This window comes from Lytechinus pictus, chromosome 7 (assembly GCF_037042905.1).
Source record: "Lytechinus pictus isolate F3 Inbred chromosome 7, Lp3.0, whole genome shotgun sequence".
NCBI classification, from domain to species: Eukaryota; Metazoa; Echinodermata; class Echinoidea; order Temnopleuroida; family Toxopneustidae; genus Lytechinus; species Lytechinus pictus.
The window spans coordinates 30,150,358-30,177,991 of record NC_087251.1 but is presented as its reverse complement, the minus strand read 5'-3'; the positions used below and the strand labels follow the sequence as shown (position 1 = coordinate 30,177,991).

At 34.6% G+C, this 27,634-nt stretch overlaps 2 protein-coding genes across 5 annotated transcripts; one reads left to right on the top strand and one right to left on the bottom strand.

Moving 5' to 3' along the window:
• Positions 1-2,100: 2,100 nt before the first annotated feature.
• Positions 2,101-13,896, bottom strand: LOC129264590 (uncharacterized). 4 transcript variants are annotated; one of them, XR_010294166.1, is made up of 7 exons: positions 13,699-13,882; positions 11,600-12,077; positions 10,027-10,110; positions 9,385-9,495; positions 8,348-8,534; positions 4,952-6,800; positions 2,101-4,720 (listed from the first exon to the last, which is right to left on the bottom strand). XR_010294166.1 is itself a non-coding variant. In XM_054902492.2 (6 exons), exons 2-6 carry the CDS (start codon positions 11,975-11,977, stop codon positions 6,568-6,570), a joined length of 993 nt encoding a protein of 330 aa, XP_054758467.2. In that variant the 5' UTR covers positions 11,978-12,077; positions 13,699-13,882; the 3' UTR covers positions 2,101-6,567. The 4 variants fall into 4 exon arrangements, 1 of the variants encoding a protein (XP_054758467.2); XR_010294165.1 differs by having other exon boundaries at positions 4,229-4,704; positions 4,872-6,800; positions 13,699-13,896; XR_010294167.1 differs by having other exon boundaries at positions 4,375-4,720; positions 4,899-6,800.
• A 3,400-nt stretch (positions 13,897-17,296) lies between these two features.
• On the top strand, positions 17,297-26,360 carry LOC129265837 (multiple coagulation factor deficiency protein 2 homolog). The gene is made up of 5 exons (XM_054903766.2): positions 17,297-17,702; positions 20,712-20,910; positions 21,421-21,504; positions 22,186-22,325; positions 23,917-26,360. The coding sequence occupies exons 2-5, from the start codon at positions 20,732-20,734 to the stop codon at positions 24,030-24,032; spliced, it is 519 nt and encodes a 172-aa protein (XP_054759741.1). The 5' UTR covers positions 17,297-17,702; positions 20,712-20,731; the 3' UTR covers positions 24,033-26,360.
• Positions 26,361-27,634: the final 1,274 nt, after the last annotated feature.

Sequence of the window (27,634 nt, the reverse complement as noted above, 5' to 3'; positions counted from 1 at the left end):
TTTTCATATTTGGAGTGGGGTGGTCTTGTCAATTAAGGTTAAACCAAGGACCAAAATCCAGTTGAAACCAATTAGAGCAAAACCAATTGAAACCAGTTGGCCAACTGGTTTTAATAGCAGAAGCGGATCTAGAGGGGGGTTGGGGGGTTGCAACCCCCCCAAAAAAAAAATCCGGGGACCATTTTTTAAAATCTTATCTTTTTTTTTTAAACTTGTAATTTTATTTTATATTTTATTCATGGGGGTTAATTTGGCAACGACCTCTATACCAAAAAGAGTGGTGTTTTAGATGCAAGAAAACGCCATTTTCACACACAGATTTTCAAAAATTTTCCCTACTGTGGGAGGGGGGACACCCCCCTCCCACACCCTCCCCCCTCGCTTGGACTCGGTCGCTACGCTCCCTCGCATACCACCCCAACCCCCCCCTTTATAAAAAGCTGGATCCGCCCCTGAATAGGGAAATTGGAACAACTGGTTCCAATTGAGACCAGTTGCCAATTGGTTCCAGTTAAAACCAATTGGGCAACTGGAACCATGCAGTTGGCAATTGGTTCCAGTTGAAACCAATTAGGCAACTGGAACCATGCAGTTGGCAATTGGTTCCAGTTGAAACCAATTAGGCAACTGCATCTCAGTTGGTTTCAATTTCCCTATTAAAACCAGTTGAATCCAATTGGAGGCAACTGGTTTCAATTCGTTCCAGTTGAAACCAATTGGAGGCAATTGGTTTCAACTGGAACCAATTGGAACTTCCAGTTGGAATGAACTTAATTAGTTACAAATTAATTAGCATTTGTACTAACTATTGCTCATGCCAACACAGAAGCATGGTTATATGTCTATTAATACCAATGTAAAGGGCATTGATAAAATTTAGACTCTCATACATATATATTTATAAGGAGCTTCGAATATATGTATTTGTATGTAACAGTTAGTGGTGTACTAATTATCTTTTAATCTGTTAAAATTATTAATCTATAATATTTATGAACATTGTTTTCACTTCTAACTATTCTAGACATTTATCTTAAACAAGTGAGGCACTTGAGAATGAAAAGAAATGAATAGATACATTGTAAATGATGATGAATCACAAAAAACATTAATCTGTACACATTGGAAGATAATATGCAAATCAACTGGTTTCAATTGGATCCAGTTGGGTAACTGAAAAAATGTCCAATTGGAAACCAATTGGAAGTCATTTCCAGTTACCCAACTGGATCCAGTAAGGATTTCCAGTTACCCAACTGGTTTCAGTTAGGATTTCCAGTTATCCAACTGGTTCCAATTAGAAGTCATTTCCAGTTACCCAACTGGATCCAGTAAGGATTTCCAGTTACCCAACTGGTTTCAGTTAGGATTTCCAGTTATCCAACTGGTTCCAATTAGATGTCATTTCCAGCTGGAAGTCATTTCTAGTTACCCAACTGGTTCCAGTTAGAAGTCATTTCCAGTTACCCACTGGTTCCAGTTAGAAGTCATTTCCAGTTGGAAGACATTTCCAGTTACTCAACTGGTTCCAGTTAGGATTTCCAGTTGCCCAACTGGTTCCAATTGGTTTCAATTGGAAATTGTTACATTCCAGTTAAAAACCAATTGAAACCAGTTAGAAATCCAACTGGTTTCAATTGGATTTTGGTCCTGGGAAGGCCTATGACCTTTTTTAAAAATACTGTCATAAAGTTGGCTATGTTTATTATGCCTACCGAGCTATCAATCAGTGCATGGTTGCAAGGGCACCCCTGCCCCGCCCTCTCCCAATGATTTTTCAACTAGCTGAAATAAAGTGGAAAAAGAGGGGGGGGGGGAGAAAAAGGAAGAAAGATTAAGGAAAAGGTAATATTGATGACGAGTGAGAGGCCTTGCTGTGAAATTGTATAATACCCCAAATATTTAATAGAGAAAAAAAAAATGTCGCAGGTCATCGCAATATCCTACTGCTGCACCTGCCTTATAGGTTATCTTAAAAGTACAATCTTATCATATGAAATTATTGAGATATTCCTAACTCTTATATTAACATATCACCTATCCCCTTTTATTGAAAAGCTAGCTTTACGAAAAATCAATTATCACACGATTTACGCACACTTTAAGTCTTAATACATCTATATATTTTATTGATCACAAATGGAAGAGTCACTCACACCAGTCTGTATAATACAGCACATACATGCATCAATATAACAACCTCAGATCAATTATTGTTCATAACATACAAAATATAATCATGAGTTCAGTAATTTTTTAAAGTCTCATTTAAAACATGTTACACAAAATAAATATCAAGGCTAGAAAGTGGAAGGAATTTCAAATTGCTAGGAATATATGATGATATCATACGGCATTTAGGTAATATGACTGTGTGACTAGGCAGATCATGCTTACAAAGTGCATTTTTATACATATATAATGGCAGTGATTGAAACATTTTAATATATGCACCTGTACATGAATTCATCATTTATTCATTTTTTATTCTATTTTCATGGACATATTGATGGGTTTTTTCTCCTGGATGTAACCCAAACATGAAAGAAGATTATGATAAAGTACAATGAACTGAAGTGAATGGAACAACATATAACATACATCAAACATGTTAATCGAGAACTGTTTTACCCACATGGGATTATAGACACATTAGAATAAATATATATATAAAACTCTGCATTAATATTCCCCATGGGTATTCCCAAAGAGGCATGAGTAAATGAATGAAAACATTAATACACGTAAATAAATGAATTGACAAAAAAATAAATGTATGAACAAATACACAAAATAGAATAAAATAAATCAACAGCTAGGTAATAAAAATATTTTTGGGTGGAGTGGAAGAATAGGATTTCAAACTCCCTTCTCTGTCCTAAACAAAACACTCTATATTTCAATGCATACCAAGAAAGGTTGAACCATCATTTGCAGTAATATTATTATTAGGAAAAAAAATGTGTAATATGCGTACATCCTACGTAAGGGCGAAGTCTATGAATGGGTTTATTCCGTTATAATACACATTTAGATGTTAAGTCGAAGGTAGAGGGCGTTAATGCGCACTTTGAACATTGAAGACCAAAAAAAATTGCCTTAAATGCAGATGTAGAAAGATATATATCCGATGACACCACAAAAGCATACATTCTCCCTACTACTTAGAGTGAGCAAATACATGTTGCTTTTGTCAATGGTGCTATAAAGTGATTTTTTTATTACATTGTGAATCTTTGTGAGGCTACATAAATATTTATGATCTAGTCAAAATTTAGTATTCAGGTTAGAAAAAAAAAATTATGCTTAACTGATTAATTGACCTACAGGTTGACTCAAGTAAACCTAACTGTATTTTGGAGAAAAAAAATATTGTCAGTCAAATAACACAATGAAATGGCATAGAACTGATATAAACATAGGCACACCTTCTTACCTCCACCAAATAGAGAGGCTAAGATTATACAATAAAGATTTGAAAGATGGATGATTTCAATTTTTAAACTGGTTGCTTTGAATACATATTGAATACACAAACTGTTCACATTTTCCCTATGAGGGGGGCGGGGATCTCACCTGCAACCCCCAACCCCCCCCCCCCCCCCATTCCACCTCTGATCCCTGGTATATAGAAATGAAAGAAATGCTTACAGGAAAACAAATAGCACTGTAGTATGCAATATTAATAAGCAATTACAGGTTACATTCCCTTGACACCCTTACAGCTGTTTGCATAGATCTTTGTACGAGGCTTATTGCAGATACACTCCTCTGATATCACACATCAACAAAGAAATCATTTCCTTAGCCAGGTGCAATCATGAAGATGAGCTTTAGATATGCACTACTGTGTAGATGAATAGTGAATTAGTAAATGATATGACTTCTTGCCTTGAATCTCATTATATTTCTAAGATAACAAAAAAAAAAGTGAATGCATAGTTTTGTAAAAAGGGAGATGGATATCTGAGAAAAAACTATGCAGGCAGGAGAGTATACACAACTTCCAAAAAAAAAAACGAAATTGAATATTAGTTCTCTGAATGGGAAGAAATACATGAGAATATATCATGCTACTAAACGTGCATTTGCATTCACATTTCGAAGGTTCATTATTCATAAAATAAATTCTATTTAAATAACATTCAATAATAGTTAAGTGTAATTTTATTACTTACTTTCAAAATCTTCTTCAAAATATTACCCCACTCCCTCCATAGATATAACATTTGGGCATACATATACCTTTCTCAATCATGCTTGAATCATGAATTTATGAGTTGAAAATTAATAAATGTATATGTAGGTGTTCATTTATCCTCTTTGATAATTAAGTTATCCATAATAGCTTACCATACTTAATTTTTTTTTTTTGCATGTGATCAGAGAAAATAAAAATAATTTATACTATAAAACACTGAATTATAATTATCAATTCAGTCAAATAAAACATTTATATTAAAAAGAAGACAATACAGAAAAATAAATCTGGAGTGTTAAAATGGCTTTGTATCTCTCTTTTTTTTTTTTTGGGGGGGGGGTCACTCAATCAATCTTTCAAGTGATTCCCTGTTCAAACCTAAGCTTACTATCTCCAAAAAATCTTAAACCATTTACTATATTAAATGAAAGGCAATTTCATTCATGACAGTCATCATCCTACATGTACTACCATAATTCCATGTGTTTTCACTTTACTTGTACCTCAGTCACATTTCCCCTACGGCAGCCATACGCCAAGTAAAAAACAGCCATTTTAACATTTTTTGTATCAGCTTCAAATAGGTGGTTTGAATAAAAATGAATTAAACGGCTGTTTTCGACTCGCCGTACGGCCACCGTAAGGGAAATGTGACTGAGGTATTAGATACATGTAGGTTTAGTCATCCTAAGTCAGCAATGATATACTTTACATATTTCTAAACAAAGCCTCTGTCAAACTACATTTCACACATCTGTAATCTTTAAACACAGTGAGAAAGATTGTAACAAAAAGACTGATATAATCATGTTTTTGATGTACATTAACAGAATATTCCTGGGGAGCATATCATCAAGTCTTCAGTGAGTTTTCTCTCTGATTTTTCATTCACTAGTTTGCTCCCAGACAATGATTCTAGGTAGCTTATAACCTATGTTGATTAAAATTACTGACAAAACTATTAATGAAACACTACCACAACATTATCTCTTTGCATTCTAACAAACTTTTCAAACCAAATACAAGATTCTTCCTATGAATATCCAAGTAATTTTTTACATGGAGACACAAATTATTACTTGTTATACTAAGAATATATAGCAGTGGTAAGGATTCACTGCAATACATTTGGATGGTATGTCATTCTAATATACATGTAGCACCATATATAATGGACGGATTCACATTCAATGGTAAACAGCATAATATAGGTAGGCACTAGGAAAGCTGCATTAGGCATACACACATGAAATGTAATAATACACACATACACATTTTTAATGATAAATACCTGATGTATTTTGTGACTCCTATATGGACCATTTTGAGAAGCACGAGAGTAATTGCCCTAGCTCGTTTTATATGAAGCTTTCAACCTGTATACCCATGTGTGGAGAGTCGCAAAATATAGTATTTTGCTCCTGCTGTTGTGACATGAATTGAATTACAAAAGATGTGACCTACAATCTGATGGAAAATATAAATTTGATTCCATCTAAATATAATTTGGAATGATTTTGATGTCATGAAACAATGTAAAAAATCTAAAATTCATCTCACAGAGCAGAGAAGAGCACTTGAACCATGGACTACAATTTACTATCAACCTCAATCCCCTCAAAAAGAATGATACATATCAATTTGATAACCTGAAGTGATGTATGATTGGATGATGTAGGCCCAACGTCAATAAATGTTGGGATGATAATGTGAAATTTCATTAATATACTTTGTTTAGTTGGTCCTTTTAAATTAAAACATATCTAATCTCAAATGATTCATTTCTTTTAACAATTGCATCATTGGATTTAAGCAAATTCAACCTGAAGCTGAGAAGAGTATACAATATTATCATACACAGTTTGTACTTTATAAATGATATTGAATATTAGCCGAATACAGGTATAGTATATGTAGTCACTGCAGACACTGCAATGTGATCTTCACAAGTTGCATACAGTATAAATGTCATGGTCCATATAAAGAGTAAAATATATAAATGAAGAACCACCATCTATTTCAAACCTCTGATATTAAAGGCAAAAATCAAAGTAGAGTAAGCTATATAATCCCATTCCAGAGAAAATGTTGCAGCTTCGCACCATCAAAGATGTCCCAAGGTTGTATTTAACTATTCAACCTGAATATCATGTAGCGTTCCTCTGCGACAAGTCATTCTTGTGCAATGGCAAAAAACCTTGTCTTTGATATTCCTCATTTCATCCAAGGTAAAAACAGATGGCCAAGTCTCTGAACAGCTTGGCTTAATCATAATGCAAGTTGAGTAACAGAAATTGGTATCTGAAAACTAGTGAATATACTTCTAGCCTCTTGTCTATTCAATGCTGTCAGCATACAGTCAAAGACTATGTGTCAAAGAAGTCATCTTTCCCTGCAGCCTGACCTGCGCCATATGCTTTGCTAGTCCATCCTTGATTCTCATCAGAGTCTGAACCATAGTCAAGGCTCTTGTCAACCCTTGGTCCATCCGTATGTATCTTCTTAGTGGGACTACTCCTTCCGTTATAGATCCTCTCTGATGTTGTAGATGCAGATCCAAGGGCAGCATTGTTATCCCCATCCAACCAGGAGTCCACATCTGTAACAACAAACAATAAAGTCATGTATTTATGCTGATGATACATATCACAAGTACATGACCTTCAATTGTAAAACAAGTGGAATGCCTCTGGCCGTCTCACCTGCATCACGCGATTCAATATAGCAGCAGTGCTGATTTTGAAAACTACTATAACTCGCACAAGATGTTCAGTGATACTTGGTTACTCTTATTTCCACGTTTTATGAACTAGACCAATACACTTATAGAGATATGATGGCAATTCAACAAATACCCCCAATGTGGCCAAAGTTCTTTGACCTTACATGACCTTTGACCTTGATCATGTGACCTGAAACTCGCACAGGATGTTCAGTGATACTTGATTACTATTATGTCCAAGTTTTATGAACTAGACCAACACACTTTCAAATTTATGGCTGTAATTCAACAAATACCCCAATTTGGCCAAAGTTCATTGACCCTAAATGACCTTTGACCTTGATCATGTGACCTGAAACTTGCACAGGATGTTCAGTAATACATGATTACTATTATGTCCAAGTTTCATGAATCAGATCCATAAACTTTCAAAGTTATGATGGTAATTCAACAGATACCCCCAATTCGGCCAAAGTTCATTGACCCTAAATGACCTTTGACCTTGGTCATGTGACATGAAACTCATGCAGGATGTTCAGTGATACTTGATTAACCTTATGTATAAGTTTCATGAACTAGGTCCATATATTTTCTAAGTTATGATGACATTTCAAAAACTTAACCTTAGGTTAAGATTTTGATGTTGATTCCCCCAACATGGTCTAAGTTCATTGACCCTAAATGACCTTTGACCTTGGTCATGTGACATGAAACTCAGGCAGGATGTTCAGTAATACTTGATTGACCTTATGGCCAAGTTTCATGAATTAGGTCCATATACTTTATGCTGTCATTTCAAAAACTTAACCTCAGGTTAAGATTTGGTGTTGACGCCGCCGCCGCCGTCGTCGGAAAAGCGGCGCCTATAGTCTCACTCTGCTATGCAGGTGAGACAAAAACTTAAGGGGATGTCACCCCCCACCTATAAAAAAAAAGGTTGAATTTGATAAAAAAAAAGAAAATCAAAGAGGCATAGAACTGAAAATGTCATCAAAGTCAGATGTAAAATAACAAAGATATGACATTTCCATGTTGCAATTAATTTCACCAAACAGTTATTGCACATCCTTGTGAGCGTGCAAATGACTTTCCTCTGGGGGGAAACGTCCCCTCAAAATCATTCATAGAAGAATGGTCTTCCATCATATTTAGCATGAAAAAAGTTTAGTTATACCATATTGACGATCATGTCTGTAACGACACTTACAAATTACAAAATACAAAAATACAAAATACAGTGATCGACATGGTGGTGTACAGTAACACAACTTTTCTCAATTTGACATACTTTGATTTTTCCCTCACAAGAATCTAAACAAAGAAATATGCTGTTGAACCATAAATATAACCACCTGCCTATAACATAAAAACCCTGGTTTGTTCTCAGTTCTTGCAGTCTTTCACTTGATTTCTTTCACGCTTACCGTCTTCTGCATTGAAAGTTTCATCCTTCTCTACATCAAAGTGATTCTCTTCATTCTCCTCCTCCCTCATCCTTCTAGCTCTCTCCTTTGCTTGCTTGGCTCTCAGTTCTCTCTTTTTCTGTTTGGCAATGACATCAGACTGAGCCTTGGAACGGATCTTGCTGGCAGAATCTATCTTTTCTTCAAGCTATTCATTGGACATAAAGAGAAAGGATTGACAATGATGCACCTTGACACAATGATGGAAGCTGGTGATTCAGTGTAAACTGGATCTAGTATTAAATGATATATATATAAGAGTACACTGCATCCTGCCTCAAAGGAAATCCATTTTTAAGGATGAACATGTTCATCAAAAGCATTAATTATATTCAGGTTTCAAAATAATAGACTGAATGAAATATCTTCTTTGATTTTTTAGACCAAGTACTTGGTTAACTGGTCACACATGGCATATATAAACTGACGCCCGACAGAAAAAGCAAAACAATAATGAAAAAGCAATTAACATAGTACATACAGTCCTATTCAATTTATTAGGTGTTTGTACACATACATAAACACATCTTTTGGTGTTTTTTTTATGTCTTAGCGTTAACAGACAGATGAATAAAGATATTATTTTATCTCACATAGCACTGGTAAATTTAGGGTTAGAATCGATATAATTCTGTTTGATATAATATTAAAGGGACCTGCGTTTACTAGACTTAATAATATTATATTAATCCTGTTCGAGGATTGGCACTAAAAACATTCTATTTTCAGGTCACTAAAAACATGCTTGTGCTGCAAGCTTCTTGATTAGTGAGATATGGGCCCTATTAAAAATGGGCACCTACGAAAAATCCCTTTTTCAGGTTAGTACAATATACCTTGCTATCAAGCTTGCTTCTGTTTTTAAATAATAATAAAATATTTTTTTAAGTTTCTAAGAATGTTTCCATAGGGTTAGAAAGTTTCCATTTTATTTTGAAACAAAATAATCTTTATTTTTCTATGTATGTAAACAAAGTTATTATGTATCGTAACCATACCTTCGTCCTAACTTCTGCACTCTCTTGGAGTTTGCCAAACTCCCTTGCAAGTATCAGCTGTTTCCGTCTTTTTGATGATGTCTTTGAACTCTTACCTCTTTCTTCAAGGACCTGAAGATAAAAAGTGACAGGCATATCGCTAATTTTGGTGAAAATTTCCAAATTTGTTATTGCAAAATCAAACATTTTAAAAATAATATAGGAAATATTGCTCTTCCCATTATTTTAAAATGTGTATTCAGCCATATTGACTAGGGTCTGGACCATTATGAGTGGCAACTCAACAATGCTAGGAATAGTGTTGAACTTGCTGTACCATTTATTCAAGGTTAAAAGATAAATCATCCCCATTTCCCTGCCTTGCCTCACCAATCATCTCATTCTTTTTACACCTCTGCATCCCGTATGACACATAACATTTTCACCTTTAATTCAACCATGGACAACATATTTTTGTTGGATGTAATTTTTTTCACAAGACAACCCAGTAGTACTTTATTATTACCACAAAACAAATTGAAGTTCCACATTTCAAGGCAAGCAGGCTGAAAAATGTTGTCAAAGTGGCTGATTTTTCTCAGCATGAAATTACTGAGTGTTACATCAGTTTTATGGACTTTTTATAAATTGTGTCTAATATACCTGTCTTCTTCTTTCTTCACTCTCCATCAGTTTCTCCTGAATCATTTCTGCAGTAAGAGTTGGTTCCCTTTTGATTTCCAGTTTCTAAGAAATATGTGAAGGAAGAATGAAAATATTACAAATAAAGATCACAACTACAAACAACCTCTTTTTATCTCCTATCAAAGCTACATGTAATAAAGGGCAACATGTCCACGCCTCCATGTGTAAGTTGGTTATCACAGTAAAGTATATGCACATAAGATACTTGACCATTGTACACGAGCCAGATGGACCAAATAGATATCAGTTTCTAGACAAGTCTCTGCTCTATTCTTTCACTGTTTGACAAACCCTTTAATGAACAAACATCATGTTTGCTTTAACCAAGCACTCCCTTCGAAACCAAGTATCGGCCATTGATGTTTAATTGAAGCTTGCAGACAAGATATAATGGCATCAGCTACAAATATTACCGTATACATACATGTATTTATTGCAATTTATTGAAGAAGACATCTGACATTGAAACTTAGACAAGTACAGATCAAAGGAATATGTAGTATTCTTGATGTTGATTGCTGAGATTACAGGTGATCAATAATCATCAAAGTGTAATAAATGAAAAATAATATTTGTAAACAAATTTTCGGCATTACTCCTATGTGTTTAAGATTGCATGCTCGATCTGTACTTAAAAAATAATCTATAACCACATTTATTGATTATTGAACCATTATACTCTTCTGATGCTCATTTTGAGCAATATACAATGTAGGCATGAATGATTGATGTTTCATTCTTGGCTTTTGCCTAGCATAAATCTTCTGATTTAAGTTTTCTTGAATGTATGTTATCAGGACACCAGTATTAATAAAACAGTAGAGGTAGGCCGTAATTTTTGTTTGTTTGCCATTACCTGACTGACCCTTGTCAAACCTGTAAACCTTTAATTTTTTATTCAAATTTGACACTCCAAAAAAAATTCCTTGTTTTGCCTAGTGGTGTGGTAGAATATGAATCCAGGATATGGGAAGGAAAACATTAAAACAAAACTCAAAACAAAGAAACATGACATAAAAAAATGTCTGACTGACCCCTTTTTTAACCTTTGTTACTGCAAACAAACACTTTTGTTCGGCCCACTATCCAAAATGTAAGTGATCTTAGCCAGAACATAAGTTCTGAAGGGGCTAAAATGCAATTTTACTCAAAACCAAGTACCTGGTAACTGATATCAAAACATTGCTCAGCAACCTCAGCTGTGATTTATCCTTACTTCAAGAATGATAATTAATACAAAAAATGTAAGGACAGTGATTTCCATTACCAGTACATCAATGGAAATTCTGTTTTAGTTGGACCTGAATTTTCATGTGGAAATTCATTTAATTTACCTTGGTAAAATGGAATTCATGTTTTTGCAGTTTACATTTTTTATGACAAAACAGAATTTTCATTTTATATCAAGTTTGAAACAGAATAACAGGTTTTCAGAAACGGAAATGATCATTTTTTTGTTCACATCAAATGCGTAGATTAAACCCCTCTTTCGATCTTCACTGGATAAATTCATACAACAATCAAAACTCACCTGTAATCTCCTGGGTGGGTGTCTTGCAATAATACTATCTCCTTGATTTTTAGTATTGTCAACCATCACTTCGAAGGCCATAGCCTTTGTGGGTGAGACACGTGATTCAATAGATGACTTTGCCTCATTATTGTTCAATTGTGAGCTTGATTCAAGATTAGCAGCCTGTCTCCTACGACCATCTGAAGTCTTTGCACTGTCAATGCCACTATCTCTGCAGGAGGTACGACTGTCCGCTCTGTGTTCTTCATTGTCTCTCAGCACACTCTCGAGGCTTTTATTCCTTGGTATAGTTTTGCTTCCTGGTCTAGAGTTACTGTCCAGAGTTGCCAAGGAATTACACTTACTGTTCGTTGGAGTAGAGTTTCCGCACCCCATCTCGCTCCGAAGAGCAGATTGAAATTCAGATTTTGAAATCTACTTCTTTTTTAAAGAGACAAAGGACAGCCACATTATGGAGATCAATCAGAACATCACCCTGTTAAGTGTAAAAGAACAAGAAAAATGAAAAGGCACACAAATTTAGGTAATACTAGTAATAAGTCCAGAAAGTAAGGTCTGATTCACTGCCAAGATTGCATACGTAAAATTTTGAGATCTATTCGGAATCAGCAGTGAAATTATAACGTGAGGAAATACATACATGTAAATGTAGTTTGCAGACTGAATAGACCCTTGAACACGAATGAACGAGCTGCATATTCTTAAAATCTATAGATGCCTGGTAATTTCTTATTTTTGCATCAATTATGTTTATTCTAAGCACAATTTGATGAAGTGGTAAGTTGCTGTTCCTATACTATGGGACTGTACTTGACGATTCATGGACGTGGGAGTGCAGCATACGCGAAACATCCTCTGAGGACGTGATGTAGGTCTACACCAGTACTAGAGTAGACAAAAGATTCAGTCTCTGTTTCTCAGTTGTTCCACTGGCTCCTTAATTTATTTTTTAATGTTTAAAAACTCCTCCAAAGAGACTGACAGCTGTCTAGATCTACATGTATAGATCTACACATATAGGTTGTAGATCTGGGCCTGCACAGCTCACAGACTGTTGCATATGGTTATGAAAGGAAACCCAAGATAGGGGACCATCTTCATCAACTAGAATGGTCCCTTTAATAATCTCTGAAGCTTCACAATTATTTATATAGATCTAGACTAGGCCTAAATCTATACCCAACAGCAACTGCGGTATTTCGTCGATCTGCACTTCAAAATCGGAGGAAGGAAAACTCAAAATAAACGATACAAGTACACATGTAGAGTCTAGATCTACATGTATAAACGGCGCTGAATTAAGGAAACATTTAAAAGATCACCACTGACAATTATTATAACAAAGTTTTCAAACATTAAACAAGTTCAAATTTATTCAAAATCAAATCTAAGTTTTCAATTGTATATTTTGTTCTGAACCTTAGACTAGATGCTAGATCTACATGTATGTCTGAATTGAACTTGACTAGATTCTAGATCTAGCTAAATTAGATCTAATATAGGAGTTCTATTAGCTATTCTAACGTTATTTGTTGAAGCTGTTCTGAGCTGAGTCGATGTCTGAAATGCAGAATGGTGAACATCTCGGATTTCACAATCACATTTTACTGATTTTTAGCAGCCACTGGCATAGACAGGAATAACCGTCGTTTCTGGGGATTTATTCAACAATTTCTGACATTTTACTGTAATCCCCATTTACGTATGGTGAGTGGAGCCAACGTAGTTCAGCGGAACAACCAAAATACAGAGACTGAAGCTTTTGGTCTACCACTGGCACTGGCACTGCCATGCCAAAGACAAATACAAAACAAATAAATAGATCTAGACTAGGGATCTAACGTTGGGAATAGCTAGATCTAGACATAGATCTGTCATTTCAAATAACTGTTGTATCTTTCATAAGAAGAGCGAAACATGATGTTGTTGATGATGCACAGCCAGGCACATCGCAAGATCAGTCGCGTCAGCGCTGTCACTGCAGCATCGACGGCGATAATGGGTGAAGCCAGTCCGCTAGGACCGGCGACTTAGTTGGAGGACGAGTGGAACGTCACATATTAATGAACGGTCAATTACAACCTAAAATATCTCACCTCTTATACCGGTCTTATAATTCTATCAGGTACAGATAGGATATCTGTGGTAATCAATATTTCCTCCAATAACTTGCCAAGATATCTTTGGAATCGCCTCCCCAAATTTCAGGCTTTTCAGCAAAAAGTAATCCACCAAATCGATGAGAAGTTCTCGTAAAACTTTATAAACTCGATTTACCATAAATGGACGATTCCATTTATTCTTAGGTGTTGGAAAATTAATATCATTTGATATATACATTTTAAGCGCAGTCAAGTTAGTTTTCCTATAATGATTAAAATAAATATACTTTAAAAAATATGCTTCATTATTTTGTTGAATAGTTATAATGTTTATACCTATTTATTTTTAAACGAACTTTACACTCGAGCAAAGACGCTTATCATCCCCTCTTTCAATTAACAACATGACCGCGTCTGGTTTCTAAGCAACCATTATCCAACTTTTACTTCATGGTCTGTAAGGCGTCAGCTTCAATGGAACACGGTGTGACATACAGATAGGGGGCGATGTGAAGGGGGGGGGGGGGGGAGGGTAGAAAAAAAAAAGACTTTAGAGGGGACAGAAAGGGGGAGTGAATAGGTTAAGGGAAGTACCATGCATCATACGTTTCATGATTAAATAGGTGAATAGAATGTCCTGTTTTCAGCTCTAAACCTCAAAAGAACTCCCGCATCGATTTGCAATAATCTTTTGTTGGATATATATCTTGTTCTTTATTAAAAACGTCAATTAAACTGTCAATTTTTTCAGATCTAAATATCAAAATTTTATTGTTCTTTTAGTTACCCATCTTAATCATTGGTACTAAAATTGCTTAGAATTTTTAGCTTTCAGGTAAGAATATAAAGAAATTTCAGCTCGCTCTCGGCACTCGCATTTTCTGTGTAGTGAGATATGAATTCTCCTCATGAGTTACTACAAACAGTCCTAATTAAACAGGTACTTTTTTCCTGTTTTCAGGTCAGTATACTAAAAAAAATCAGCTCGCGCTATATGCCTATGTGTGTTTTGGGGTGAGTGTGTTTGTTTTGTGTGATCGAGCGCCTTTGGAACGTTGATTCGTGATCTTGCCCCCAACCCTGAAAAATGGATCGACGCCCCTGCATAGGGATGTATCATTTAGCACAAGAAGGGGTCACCAGTCGTGCGTATAAAGAATTATTAAAATATTTGATTTAAAGGTCTGAATATAAAAATGTTAAGATCGTGATTCCTTCTCATTTTGCGCCTAAAAATACAGACGGTGGAAGCGGGGCGGGGGCGGCGGACGTGGGGACGGGGACAGGGGAGATGCCCCCCCCCCCCCCAATTTAAGGTGGGGAAGTCCCCTTTCTTTCTTCTTTTCTCAGTTATTCTCTCTCTCTCTCTCTTCTAATCATCACTTTTCATGTCAGTATATCAAGAATGCAGCCGCCGCACCTCGCGATTTTCTCAGCAGATCTTTATAATGTTTATGATAATATTTATGTTTATGAATATATTATATAATATAAGCATGACTTGGTCAGTTGAAGTGAAGTAAAACTTGAGAAAAATTGGGGTCGGACGTACATACCTCGATTTATATTGTTTGTATAAGTTTCATTTTCAAATGTGATTGTAATTATTTTCCATCATTTTACTTTGTTCTGTTGAAAACGAATTAAAATGAATTGAATTGAATTGATCGCATTAATTGTTTCGTTAGATGCACATCCAGTTTCTGTTTTAAAAAATTATAATTAAGTCCATTACGTAACAGAATCGTATTGATTAACACCATGTAAGCACTAATACTTCGCATTAAACTCTTTATCACCCCACCTGAACATGTAACCCCTTCAACAGCAACTTTCAAAACATTTATCAAGACTTTTCTTCGAAGGTAATGTGAAGCTTTATTAATACTAAAACTGAAGCTCACAAAATAATATGAATATTAAATATGAGCTCTGTAAGTACAAGCTGAGGTAAAGAGAATCGAATGCTTTTGATCGTATATATGTTTGGATTCGTCAACTTTTCTATGAACAATTAACGTTCGCAAACCTTCGACGCTATGTTTTCACATGTGGGTCGATTTATATATATAGCAACCATACTATACTACTTCTATTATACCGCTGCTACTATACTACTACTGCTGCTGCTACATACTACGCCTATTCCTCCCCCTCCCCCTAACCTACTACTACTACTATCACCACCACCACCACCACCAAGTAGTAGTAGTAGTAGTACTACTACTACTACTACTACTACTACTACTACTACTACTGTAGTAGTAGTAGAAGTAGTAGTAGTAGTAATAGTAGTAGTACTACTACTACTATTACTACGACTATGATACTCAGTGGCGTACCGTGGTTCATGGCATTGGGGGAGGGACACCAGCAAAAAATTTGAGTCACTTCGCGCGCTCAGTTGCTAGGTATACCATAGGTCCATGGGTATACTCACCTAATAGATTCATTTTATATGTATGTCACTAATCAAATTAAATCACGAAGCGCGAGCTGAAATTTTTTGATATTCAGACCTAAAAAGGGACATTATAAGCACATTTTTGTAATCATGATACGTACCTGTTAGGAAATTCAGACATTAAGACGGGCATTTTAAGGCTTATTTGTTTGAATTCACGAAGACCATACATATTTGGCTAACCAAATTATTCGAGCGCGAAGCGCTAGCTGAAATTTTTGTATATATTGACCCCAAACAGGGATATTCTAAAGACCATTTTTTAAAAGGAATCCATTAAGAGTATACATATCTCACCGTTGTCATCTAATGCGAGTGCCAAGCGCGTGCTGATTTTGTTAGAATTACATCTAAACACATGAAGCACTTGTAGTCATTGTAACTTATGCATCTCACCAATCCAATATTGCGAGCGCGAAGCGCGAGCTGAAAATTTAGGAAATTCAGACCTAAAGAGGGGCATTCTAAGGCTTGTTTGTAGGAATTCACTACGACCATAGGTATTTTGTTAACCGAATGATGCGAGTGTGAAGCGCGAGCTGAAATTTTTTGATATTCGGATTAGAAAAAGGGACATTTTAAGGACTGATTTCAGGAATGCATGAAGAGCAGATATATATCACCAATCCACTAATGCGAACGTAAGCACGGACAGGAAATGTTTTATATTAAGACCTTAAAATGGGACAATCACTTTATAGTAGTCCTGAAGAAGAAGCATTTGTCACTACATAAAAGTAATAATAACTCGAAGTGCGATGAAATATATTTGGTGTATATTGACTTGAAAATGGGAGGTTTTAGTACAACATGATTATATATCTCATTAAACAGACAATTTGTCCTGAGCAAATTATGTTTAATGAAGTTATGAAGAAAAAAAATTCTTTTGTAATATAACATAACATAATTATAATTGTGATAATGAACAATAATTTCTTCATTCCCGCTACGTTTCTCTTCCTTTCTCCCTCTTTTTCTCCCTTTCCCCGTTTTTTTTTTTTGGCCAGCCGATTGGGTGCTCCCCCCCCCCGTAGTTACACCACTGATGATACTACTACTACTACTACAACGACTGATAACAATGTTATCATCATGTAAAACAATGGGAAGCAATGATCGACGTCTGAAGACGAACAGAATACAATTCAATGACAAATAACAATGGTGTCAAGTCGTAAATGTGGTGAGCTGTTCATGAACGGGCATGTTGAACGCGAGATGGCGGACATGTCAATTAAGTCACAACATGGGATTGATGGTAGGATTTCTTCAGATTTCGAATAATGAGATGCGAAGCTTTATTTTCCTTCCTTCCATGCGCGTGTGCAGTACGGGAGTTTGGTACATACAGGGATGCCTCGGTGCACAATGCTATCGTGTCTCTACGTGAGTGGTGCAAACAATGCGTCTATCATAGCACCGGGTCTCTATCTACTGTAGACAACAGATGCCGTTTGGCTTCTACCAACATATGGGATTGATGAAGAAAACATAATAATCTTCTAAGAAAAACTAGCATTGAGAGGATAGGGTGAGTATTACAATTATTTCATTTCAAGAAACACAATATTGACATTGCAATCCGGATTGAAACCATATGGGATTTAGGTGTGATAATACTATGCGTATTTGATGATATCTGTTATACCTTAATACATTTTATGGCGTGAACATCATTATCAGTGATAACATGTGTAAAATACCCGATAGTGCCGTGTAAGAAAATACATATATATTCCCTCTTAGTTCATTTCAGCCATCATTACAAAATGTCCATGTTACCAGGTATAGTGTTTATACGTACGATAATATGATTGTAAAATGGTAGGCCTATAGATGAGGCATAGATTGAGTATTGTTCAGAATGATTATTTTACATTACGTGTTCTCAAATTTACATGTGAATATCTGTCATAATGTCCTTTTGGAATGGGTTTAATGGAGATGGTTAGAACGACTCTCATAAATTAACTCTTCCCCGGGACTTTTCCACGATATCAATGCCTGAAAGAACAATGAGTTCCTGAGGTCATTATAACAGACTATATATACAACGCTTAATAATGCATCCACGCTTTAATATGAACGGATTAAAAAAATAACTGGGAACAATCCCCATACAAATAAGACTAGCCGAATTAAATCGAGGTCATTTGGATTGAATGCGTCCACGTCATGCTTTGTGACTGTGTGTGTACATGGGGTGGGGGGGGGGGTCGTTCCATTTACGCTTTTAGTTTAAGTTATATACAAAAATATCTAAATTTAATTATAAAAAAAATATCGAATGACAAATTATACATCATTCAATTGCAATCAGATTTGTCACACAATTAAATGCATTATGATACCAAAAAATTAATCGAGATATACATTTATACTCTGTTCTGAGGTACAGCCCATACGTAGAAATACATATTTTGCTGAACAATGATTGTCACCTTGTCAATGATAACTCTCTCGAAAATTTGATGTCATTTTACCTATGTTAATCACGTTACCATCATTAACAGGAAAAGTCAATTAATAAGTAATCCACTAACTTTGCCAGGTACCCATGCTGCACACAGGGACGGATCCAAAAGTTTCCAAAGAGGGGGCAAATTTTGGTATTCACCCAAAAATATATGCTGTGACGTTCAGTAGGGGAGGGGCCCACTTGTGTAAGAATGGCATATTAACATTAAAAATATTGACTGTGGCTTTCAAAGGCGGGGTGAGGCCACGGGCCAGATATGCCCCCCTCCCCCGATCCTTTCTCTTTTCCGAAACCCAGTCTCAAGTGCTTGAGATCCTGAATCTGAATAATGATGGTATTAATGAAACAATTGTATATTTTCCCCATTGATCTATTATTACGAAAGAGGGAGAAAAATTCATTTATCATGAGTCGTTTGTCCTCTAAATTTATACATTAGTGCCATGTTTGTATGTTCGATTTATATTTTCAAATCTAATACGCATAAACCTACAAGCATTCTTTAAGACAAATTGATTTTGTATGATTTTTTTTTTACACAAATAAAGAAATTTGTGAAATGGAAGAAAATAATGAAATGAAATTAATAAATAAGAAATTAATCATCGAATAAGAAATTATGAGTCTTGTAATGCATCTAGTTATATATTCATGAAGTCAAATTACATTACTAATTTACGAATTTTACGAAATTATAAATTTTTAACTGTGTACAGAATGATTAACTAGAATTCATAATATATTCATCATTTTCAACCACATAAGCAATAATGATTGGGGTTGATCACTATAACTCGCGGATTAATATCCGGAAACAAAGTAATTGTATCGGTCTGTGAGCATGCCATATGGCTTCATGATTTGGAGATAAGGCACTAGATAACGTGTTGATTTATGCATTACTCCGTCTGATCGCATGTGGGTCTGCATGAACAAGCTTCATAATATCCCATGGAGTAGATGCATCAACAGCTGCGACAGCGAAAATAGGCGTAAAATATTCTCTTTCAAAAACTTATTATTTGAAGCATTTTTCATTCTTTTTAAGACGACATAAATTATCATCATCCTAACGCATGCTCACCAATTATTTTTATTATTAATATTATTATACTAATTATAATAAAAATACTACCATGATAGAAATTCTTACAATATTATTATCAATATCCTTCTTATTATACCATTACTATTTGTATTATTACTGTAATTATTACTTTTATCATTGTTATTATTATTATATCACTGTCATTCACAATGGACTGACAAATGATTGTCAGCAACTGAGAAACTATCAAGCTATATACCTCAACATGGGAAAGTGTGTGTATTATGCGCGTAAATTACATTTTTGGTTTATTGTTTGAGAATTTAATTATTTTTTGCTAGTAGTTGTTTATGTGTACGTGCATGCTCATGTATTAATTCGTTTTCGATACTATAATATACCTTTTATTATTGTCACAACACATTTCGGTAAGTTTTTATATTATACAAGTACATCTGTAGGCCTACCTCATATTTAAAATCCTTGAGTTTTAAAAAGTGTTTAATTTCTAATGATAAGCATAATACCGAATTTCGTTATTTACTCCTGAAGGTTCATTACATGAAAATAGTTGAGGATTCGAGTTTCTCAGTATCATCTATCAAATTTGTTCAAACTTTATTGAATATTGTCATAATTTTCGATATGTTATTCACACCAAATCATACATGTATAAGACCCACAACCTTCATTATTCAGGCGAATACAGGTACATACAGTGGTGCTAACTAAAGATATTGTTAAACCCCAAATGAGTGAACGTATTTAAAAGTCTTCAGATTGTGCCACGTTTTAGATATTTAATTGTGAAGTCAGGTGATATAACATTACATTCAACACTCAGCATGAAGGAGTGCATTTTCTGGTGGGGTTCACTAACTTTTTAGCACCACCGTAGGTGTGGGATGAATGTACAAAACAAATTTACAAAATGCAGACGCTGAAATGGTGTGCTTTATTGCATTTAAACCATACCGAAAATCTCTTTTCTTGTTTCTGTAATGCGTTTGTAGGCCTATATAGAGAAGACATCATGGACCGACGAACACTGCAGAGTATCTTCTGGACAAGCACTATTTATCTCATCGCTTTTCTCTACATGGTTTCCATGGTAACATGTCATACAGCGCAGAGCAAGAACATCAACCCACATCACGATAATTCGGACCAGTCAAACAAATTCAGAGATCCTGAATTCGTCAGAAATAAAGAGTAGGTTAATATCAGTATTATCATGAATAAAGTGATTTTTAATAATGTGATATGAACAGGGGGTCACAGTGGCAAAGCTGTGTCGATATTGTAATAGGGAGAGGGAATAGATGTTTATTTGCGGTATAGCTTTCACATAATTCTTTTCTTTCCTTTTTTCATTTTCGTTTTTTCTTCCTCCTTCTTTTTCTTCTTCTTCTTTTTCTATACCGATTACTCAGAAAAAAATTAAACAAATAGTACCACTGAATGAGGTGCGTGATTGAACGAAATATTTTTTTCTTTCTCTGTTCTCATGCTTGCTCTGACATTTTATAAACATTTTGAATGACCTGTTCCTTCTTGTATTGCATGGAGATAATGAGTGATATTGTTTATGGTCCAAATTAGAAACAAAAAATAAAAATACTTTTTAGTATTTCATTAGTGTTTAAATCAACCTCAGAAAAACAAATGCTTCACACGTTTTTATTGTATTCATAGATGTATACTTTGAATTTATCTTTTAAGGCACGTCAAAGAACATTTAGAAGGACAAGTTGATACAGAAGAAAAGGAAATGACGGACGAAGAACTTGAGTTCCACTACTTTAAGTAAGTTGCCACTAAATGTGTGTGATGATCACATCCAATTGGTTCGGATTAAAGCAGGAGAATGAGTGATACATGACGAAATGTCTTTACGAAAATAAATCTTTCGAGAGATTACTTCAAGTTTTATTTTTTTAAGGTCATGTTTCATTTAACAAAATTCCAAGGAATTGAAAAAAAAATGTCAGATGTAAATCTTTCACACAAAATGCGTTTATTGGTTTAAGTGTATACATTTTTAGGAATGAAAAGAGATTAGCCAAAACCTAAGGCTGTACATGTAGGTATGAATATCAACGGAATAGCGTGAAGAAAATAGTACATGTAGTAAATTAACATACACACACACACACACACACATACATGTATATTATGTATATATATAAATATATATATATATATATAAATGCTTTGCACACATACCTGCCTATCTGGAGATCAGAGGAGCGTTTCATCAACATTTTCGTCCGGCAAGTCGTCAGATCTGAAAACTTTACCTGATTTTGATTGACTAAGAAGCATTGTTACTGTGGCAACTGTCGGATAAAATGGGACTTGTCGGATGAAACGTCTGAAAATTAAGTCCTTCAATGAAACGGTCCCCCGTATATGAATAGGCCTATATTTTTTAATACATTTTTTTAATGCATTGTCATTCGATAACCTCTCTTTCTCTCTATACAGATTACATGATTTTGATAATAATACTAAACTAGACGGTCTGGAGATTATGGCAGCTATAAGTCACGTGGTACCTTTTGAACCTCCTGAAAAAGACATGTCAATAATTCAAATTGCAGATGCAAGGGTAAAATATTTTGCCGGTGAGTATATATCTTCTTTTTTTTTTCAAGAGAAATGATAATATGATAGATCATTTTCTAAAGTATAAGGTTAAGCAATTTCCGACAAAATGAAAACAATTAAAATCAACAACATCAAGTAGATCTATTCTTTTCTACTCAAGGCTGAAAATAATATATGATAGTAATAAAACAAAGCGCTAAAATATTTATTAGAATCAGATAAAAATAATGAAGATCTTAAAATTTGGCATTATTTCACTGAAACGTTTTTTTTTGTCATCAATCAGCAATGAGCGATCCGATGATGCCACTCCCTACGATCTCCTTTTATTTTATTCTCAATTTATTTAATGTTCATCAGTGAATTTCGCTTGTGAAGAAATAATTACAGCAATGAAGTTGTCACACATAAAATCGGCAGATCCTACTATTTTTCAAATTCTTTGGACCATAAACTGGGTTTGTAATCTCATATAAAGAAAACGTGTATTCAAACTATTAAAAAGTTGGGGAGATTACCTCATCACTTGTGTAAATAAAACTGAATACAAGTATTTTGTATTTGATTAGTCTAGCTGTTTTAAACCCAGATTATGGTCCAATTAAATTGAAAAATATTAGGATCTGGCGATTTAATGTGTGACAACTTCATTGCTTTCACTATTTCTTCACAAGCGAAATTCATTGATGAATGTAAAATAAAGATCTTCATTATTTTTTATCTGATTCTGATAAACATTTAATGCACCAGTGCCGTGCACCAGCGATACGGCGCTGAAATGCACCAGGGATGGTAATAATAATTTGCTGCTCATTTTATGCTGGTTTCTCTCATTTTTCTGAACTAGAGGTGTAAATAAAACTGAATATGGCTTTCCCTTTTTTCTTTAGACTTTCACTGATTCACTAACAAAAATCAATACCCTCCCAGTGTACTTATGAAATTGAACCTACGAATTACGGAAAGACAAAGAGATGTATTCCATACAATGAATGCATTCTTCATTATAATACATGATCATGATCCTCGAATATAATAGTTTGAGATAATAATCATATTTATTTATAATTTATATTTGGAACTGGTACAACCCTTGCATTGAACCTTGGCATGCTACTCTTCGTTTCAATTCACACATAATCAAAACTTCTTTATGTTCGGTTTAGCAGAATTATGTTGTCAGTTTCTTTTTCTGAATAAAAATTATATTGATGACGACGACGACGATGATGATAACCTTGATAATATTGATTGCGGTCGCATCATGGTCTGGTGGTTCTCACTCTCGCCTCTCAGAGGGCCGTGGGTTCGAATCCTATCCATGGCATGTTTTCCGTCAGCAAAAAAATTATCCACACTGCTGCACTCGACCCAGGTGAGATGAATGGGTACCCGGTAGGATTAATTCCTTGAATGCACGAGCGCTGAAAGGCAGCTCGAGATAAAGCCGGGGTAATAATAACAGTGCGACTCGGAATAGATTATTTCTAGATAGATGGCACTCACAAATGCCTATTATTATTATCATTATTATTATTATTATCATTGTTATTATCATTATTGTATAATTATTATTATACCAATATTTTGTTCTCTCTCTCCTTCTAGGTATCATTGATCAAGTAATGTTGGATGATGACTTTAATCAGGATGGCTATCTCACTTATTTAGAATACGTCTTGTCAAGACGACGACACCAAGAGGATGATTCCAAAGGAATGTAATTCTTCTTCGGGCCCACACCAAAGTTTATGTTACTCATCTTTATCTTCTATTTTTAACCAAATCATTTCTGTTCTATGTTATTTGTACTTTTCTCTATGCGCCTTTGGCACTACGCAAGGTGGATTTTGCGCTTTATTTTGTTTTTTCGCCCCGATACAATATAGGAATGTTCCAGTGTGGTTGAATTTGGTGGGTTGTCAAAATATTTTTTTTTCAAGCGGCTGGTTTGAAACTGAAATGCGAAAAACCTCAACTGAATATTATTATGGTGTAAGTTTTTTTTTCTTCATTTACGCCGATATAAAGGTCAAGTCATCCTAGAAAAATGTCAATTAAAATTAATATAGAGAACTCAGACAAGCATATCATCATAATCGGATGTAAAATAAGAAAATGCAAATTGCGAATGAGAGTCGATGATGCCCCTCGCTCACTAATTCTTTTTTTCTTTATTATTGTTCGAATTATACAGCATTTCAATTTTTACAGATTTGGCTATAAGGACCAACTTGACTGAACCACAGAATGTTAAAACAATGGTTCAGGGAGGAGTAAAACTTTGTTTTACATGACAATGAAGACATTAGAATATATAATATAATAAAATACAAAAGCAATAGTGAGTGACGTCATCAGTCCGCTCATTTGCATACAGACCATGATGTGCATAATTATAACTAGTGTAGTAGGTTTCACGGTACACCATGTATCTTTCTTGGGCATATGTTGGTCCTTATTATAATTATAACTGTTTTGTGAAATTAAGCAAAACTTCAAAATGTAAAAACTTTTTTATTTTACACATCCGATTTTGATGAAATTTTCAGTGTTATGCTTGTTGGATTTTCTCTTTTTATTCAAATTAACTTTTTGCTGGGGTGGAGTTGTCCTGTATAGACAGGTTTTTCAAGGTAACCGGAGCAAAATGTTCTACCATGAGAGGTTGTTAGCAACGGAAACTTAAGTACCATCGACTCGTCGAGATGGCGAGATACGTATACCTTGATAAGTCGACATTATGACATTAACGGGGACATTAAGTTATATGTCCAGCCTGGATTTGTTTCCATCTGGATGTGGTGCGTGCACGCTGATGATATAAAAATCAAATCTCGAGATAAAATTTCTCGTAAAATCGATGGCACTTTAAAGCTATTCTGCAGTTAGCATCATTATGATGCTGATTTTGATGATGATGGCTATGATGATGATGATGATGAAGAGGAGAAGGAAGATGTTGAAGATGACGATGGTGCTGATGATGGTGATGATGATGATGATGATGATAATAACAGTGATAGTATTGATGAATTATGATGTCTTGATTTGTCGATGGATGATGGAATTGAAATAATGATAAAGAAAATGTATGATTACTGTACTTTCTTTCTTATTTAATTTCAGCCTTGTTAAGCACCTTTCTTTAAACTATAGGACAAATTAAACTGCATTTCCGACTACTGTGTTACCTTATAGTATATGACTGAATATTTCAATTTTGTGATTTGTGTATATACCACCCCCCCCCCTCATTTTGTTAAACGACTATTATAGGGTGCTAACTATTTCTTGGTTCTGTAGTTTTTTAAGAAAAATGTTATTTCCATTGTATTTCAAATGCTTATTTTCTACATTCCTTTTTCTTTATTTTTCAAAACATATTTAGATGTTGATGCTCATGTGCAATAGTAATTATTTGTCACCAAATGTATTTTTTGTTTTGTTTCGGACATAATGGTGTATACCCTGATTCTTTTGCAAGAAGTTATAATTTTTCCAATTGATATTGAGAAGTCCCCCTCCCTTGTTGCTGTTCAGACTGTTTAAGACTTACGAAAAGCACATAATCTGCACTCCATTGATGAGAGGAAATTCGCTGATATAGCCTCATGTCCTAAATTCTGATAAAGAGAATCATTTTAATAAATCACTTTTCATAGTTGCACATTACTTACTACACTCTTAAAATAGTTGGGCAAAAATGTCAAACTTTTAACCAACCCTGGGCAACATACTGTCCACACAACTATTGGTTAAATTTTTTCAAATTGGGTAATAAAACTAATGATTGGGTAATAAATTTGCTTATGACAATTGGATAATAATTGCCCAGATAATTTTACCAACTTATATTACCCAACACAGTGGACATCCGACAGTATGTTGCCCAACATTTTAAGTGACTGTGTATAGTACCTTTTATGTCACACTGATTGTTTTGCTTGCTTTGTGAAACTTAAACCAATATTTGTCCCCCCACATGTTCAAAGTTCATAGTTATTCAACGTGCTTTTTATAAATATGCAATAAATAATTCGTATTTAAAATAGTCGATTCTGTATCTGATTTCGGGTTTTTATAATATTTCTAAATTGGAAATTTCTAAAGTTATCATGCAGTCACACCAACAAATCGACCAAGTTAATGTAATTGGACATAAAACTGTGACCTACCTGATCATGAAGTAGGTTTCACCGGTGTGAATCTACAGCTCGTATTCTGAAGTCAGGTTTAACCTAGACCATCGTCTAACTCTGTGCTAAAATCATGGGAAGCAGGAGAAGTCAAAATTATGTGCATACATTTAATATTCCTTACGTTTACTGTGCTATTCCCCAATTCTTTAATGTTAAATACACTTCTTATTTACCCTTCCTAGACAGTTAAGAATGATTTGAGAGTCAAATAAGCTGATAGTACGCTCAACATCTCTTATAGATTTGTTTCACAGTTGGTTTTCCATAGTTAGACCAGAGTTTATATTAAGCCCGACTTCAGAATATTAATTAAAATAATAATCAGTCCTTAAAAATTAAAACCAACCATAAAGAAGGCCTATACATTAAAGTTTTTATATACTCAGAATATGGAAGTCATGAGCGTACCATGGTGTCAAAAAGAATAGGAAATTAAAGAAAGCGAATAGAAGGAAAGGGAGTGGGAAAAGAAAAGAAAATTGAGAAAAGGATGGGAAATAGAAAAAAAATAGAAGGGGAGGGGGAGCAAAAGAATTGTAATAAAGACAGGAAAAGAGAAAAAAGGAGGAAAATAATTAAAGAGAGTGGAGAATAGGCAGAAAGGAGGGAAATTTTCAGAAAATTGTGGCATGTTCCAAAATTGATCTTCATCTACATCATGCAGGGGCGCCAAATTAATAAATCCGAATTGGTTTTAAAAAAATAAGGGTGGCAAATTGACCTAAAAATAATGGGGTGCCATATTGGTTTAAAATTAGAGGAAATCTGAAGTTAGGTGCAACAATTTGATCTTAAACTCGGGTCACCATATTGATTTCAAACTTGAAGGCCACATTGACCCGAAATTTAAGGTCGAAAATTTCGAGCTTTCATTATTTTGTTTAGTGAGATATGCATCATGTTCATAATAACAAAAAATGTTTTAAATAACCGGTTTTTAGGTCTAAATTATAAGAAAACCTCAGCTCGCACTTACTCATTTAAAAAATAATAATTAGCACTTTCTGTAATCATGAACAGGATGCGTAAAATAAAAGTAAATCATGATAATGGCTGCTTTAGTAGTGCAAGGGCGCTACGAAATTTTGTGTACCAACTTAACTATTGGAAAGATTCTGCTGGTA

Excerpts from the sequence above, each read along its gene's own strand:
- LOC129265837 (XM_054903766.2), top strand. The coding sequence starts at position 20,732 with ATGGACCGACGAACACTGCAGAGTATCTTCTGGACAAGCACTATTTAT. Across the intron at positions 21,505-22,185 it reads CTTGAGTTCCACTACTTTAA|ATTACATGATTTTGATAATA; the intron begins GTAAGTTGCCAC and ends CTCTCTATACAG. Across the intron at positions 22,326-23,916 it reads AAGGGTAAAATATTTTGCCG|GTATCATTGATCAAGTAATG; the intron begins GTGAGTATATAT and ends CTCTCCTTCTAG.
- LOC129264590 (XM_054902492.2), bottom strand. The coding sequence starts at position 11,977 with ATGGGGTGCGGAAACTCTACTCCAACGAACAGTAAGTGTAATTCCTTG. Across the intron at positions 10,111-11,599 it reads ACCCACCCAGGAGATTACAG|AAACTGGAAATCAAAAGGGA; the intron begins GTGAGTTTTGAT and ends CATATTTCTTAG. Across the intron at positions 9,496-10,026 it reads GTGAAGAAAGAAGAAGACAG|GTCCTTGAAGAAAGAGGTAA; the intron begins GTATATTAGACA and ends TTTTATCTTCAG.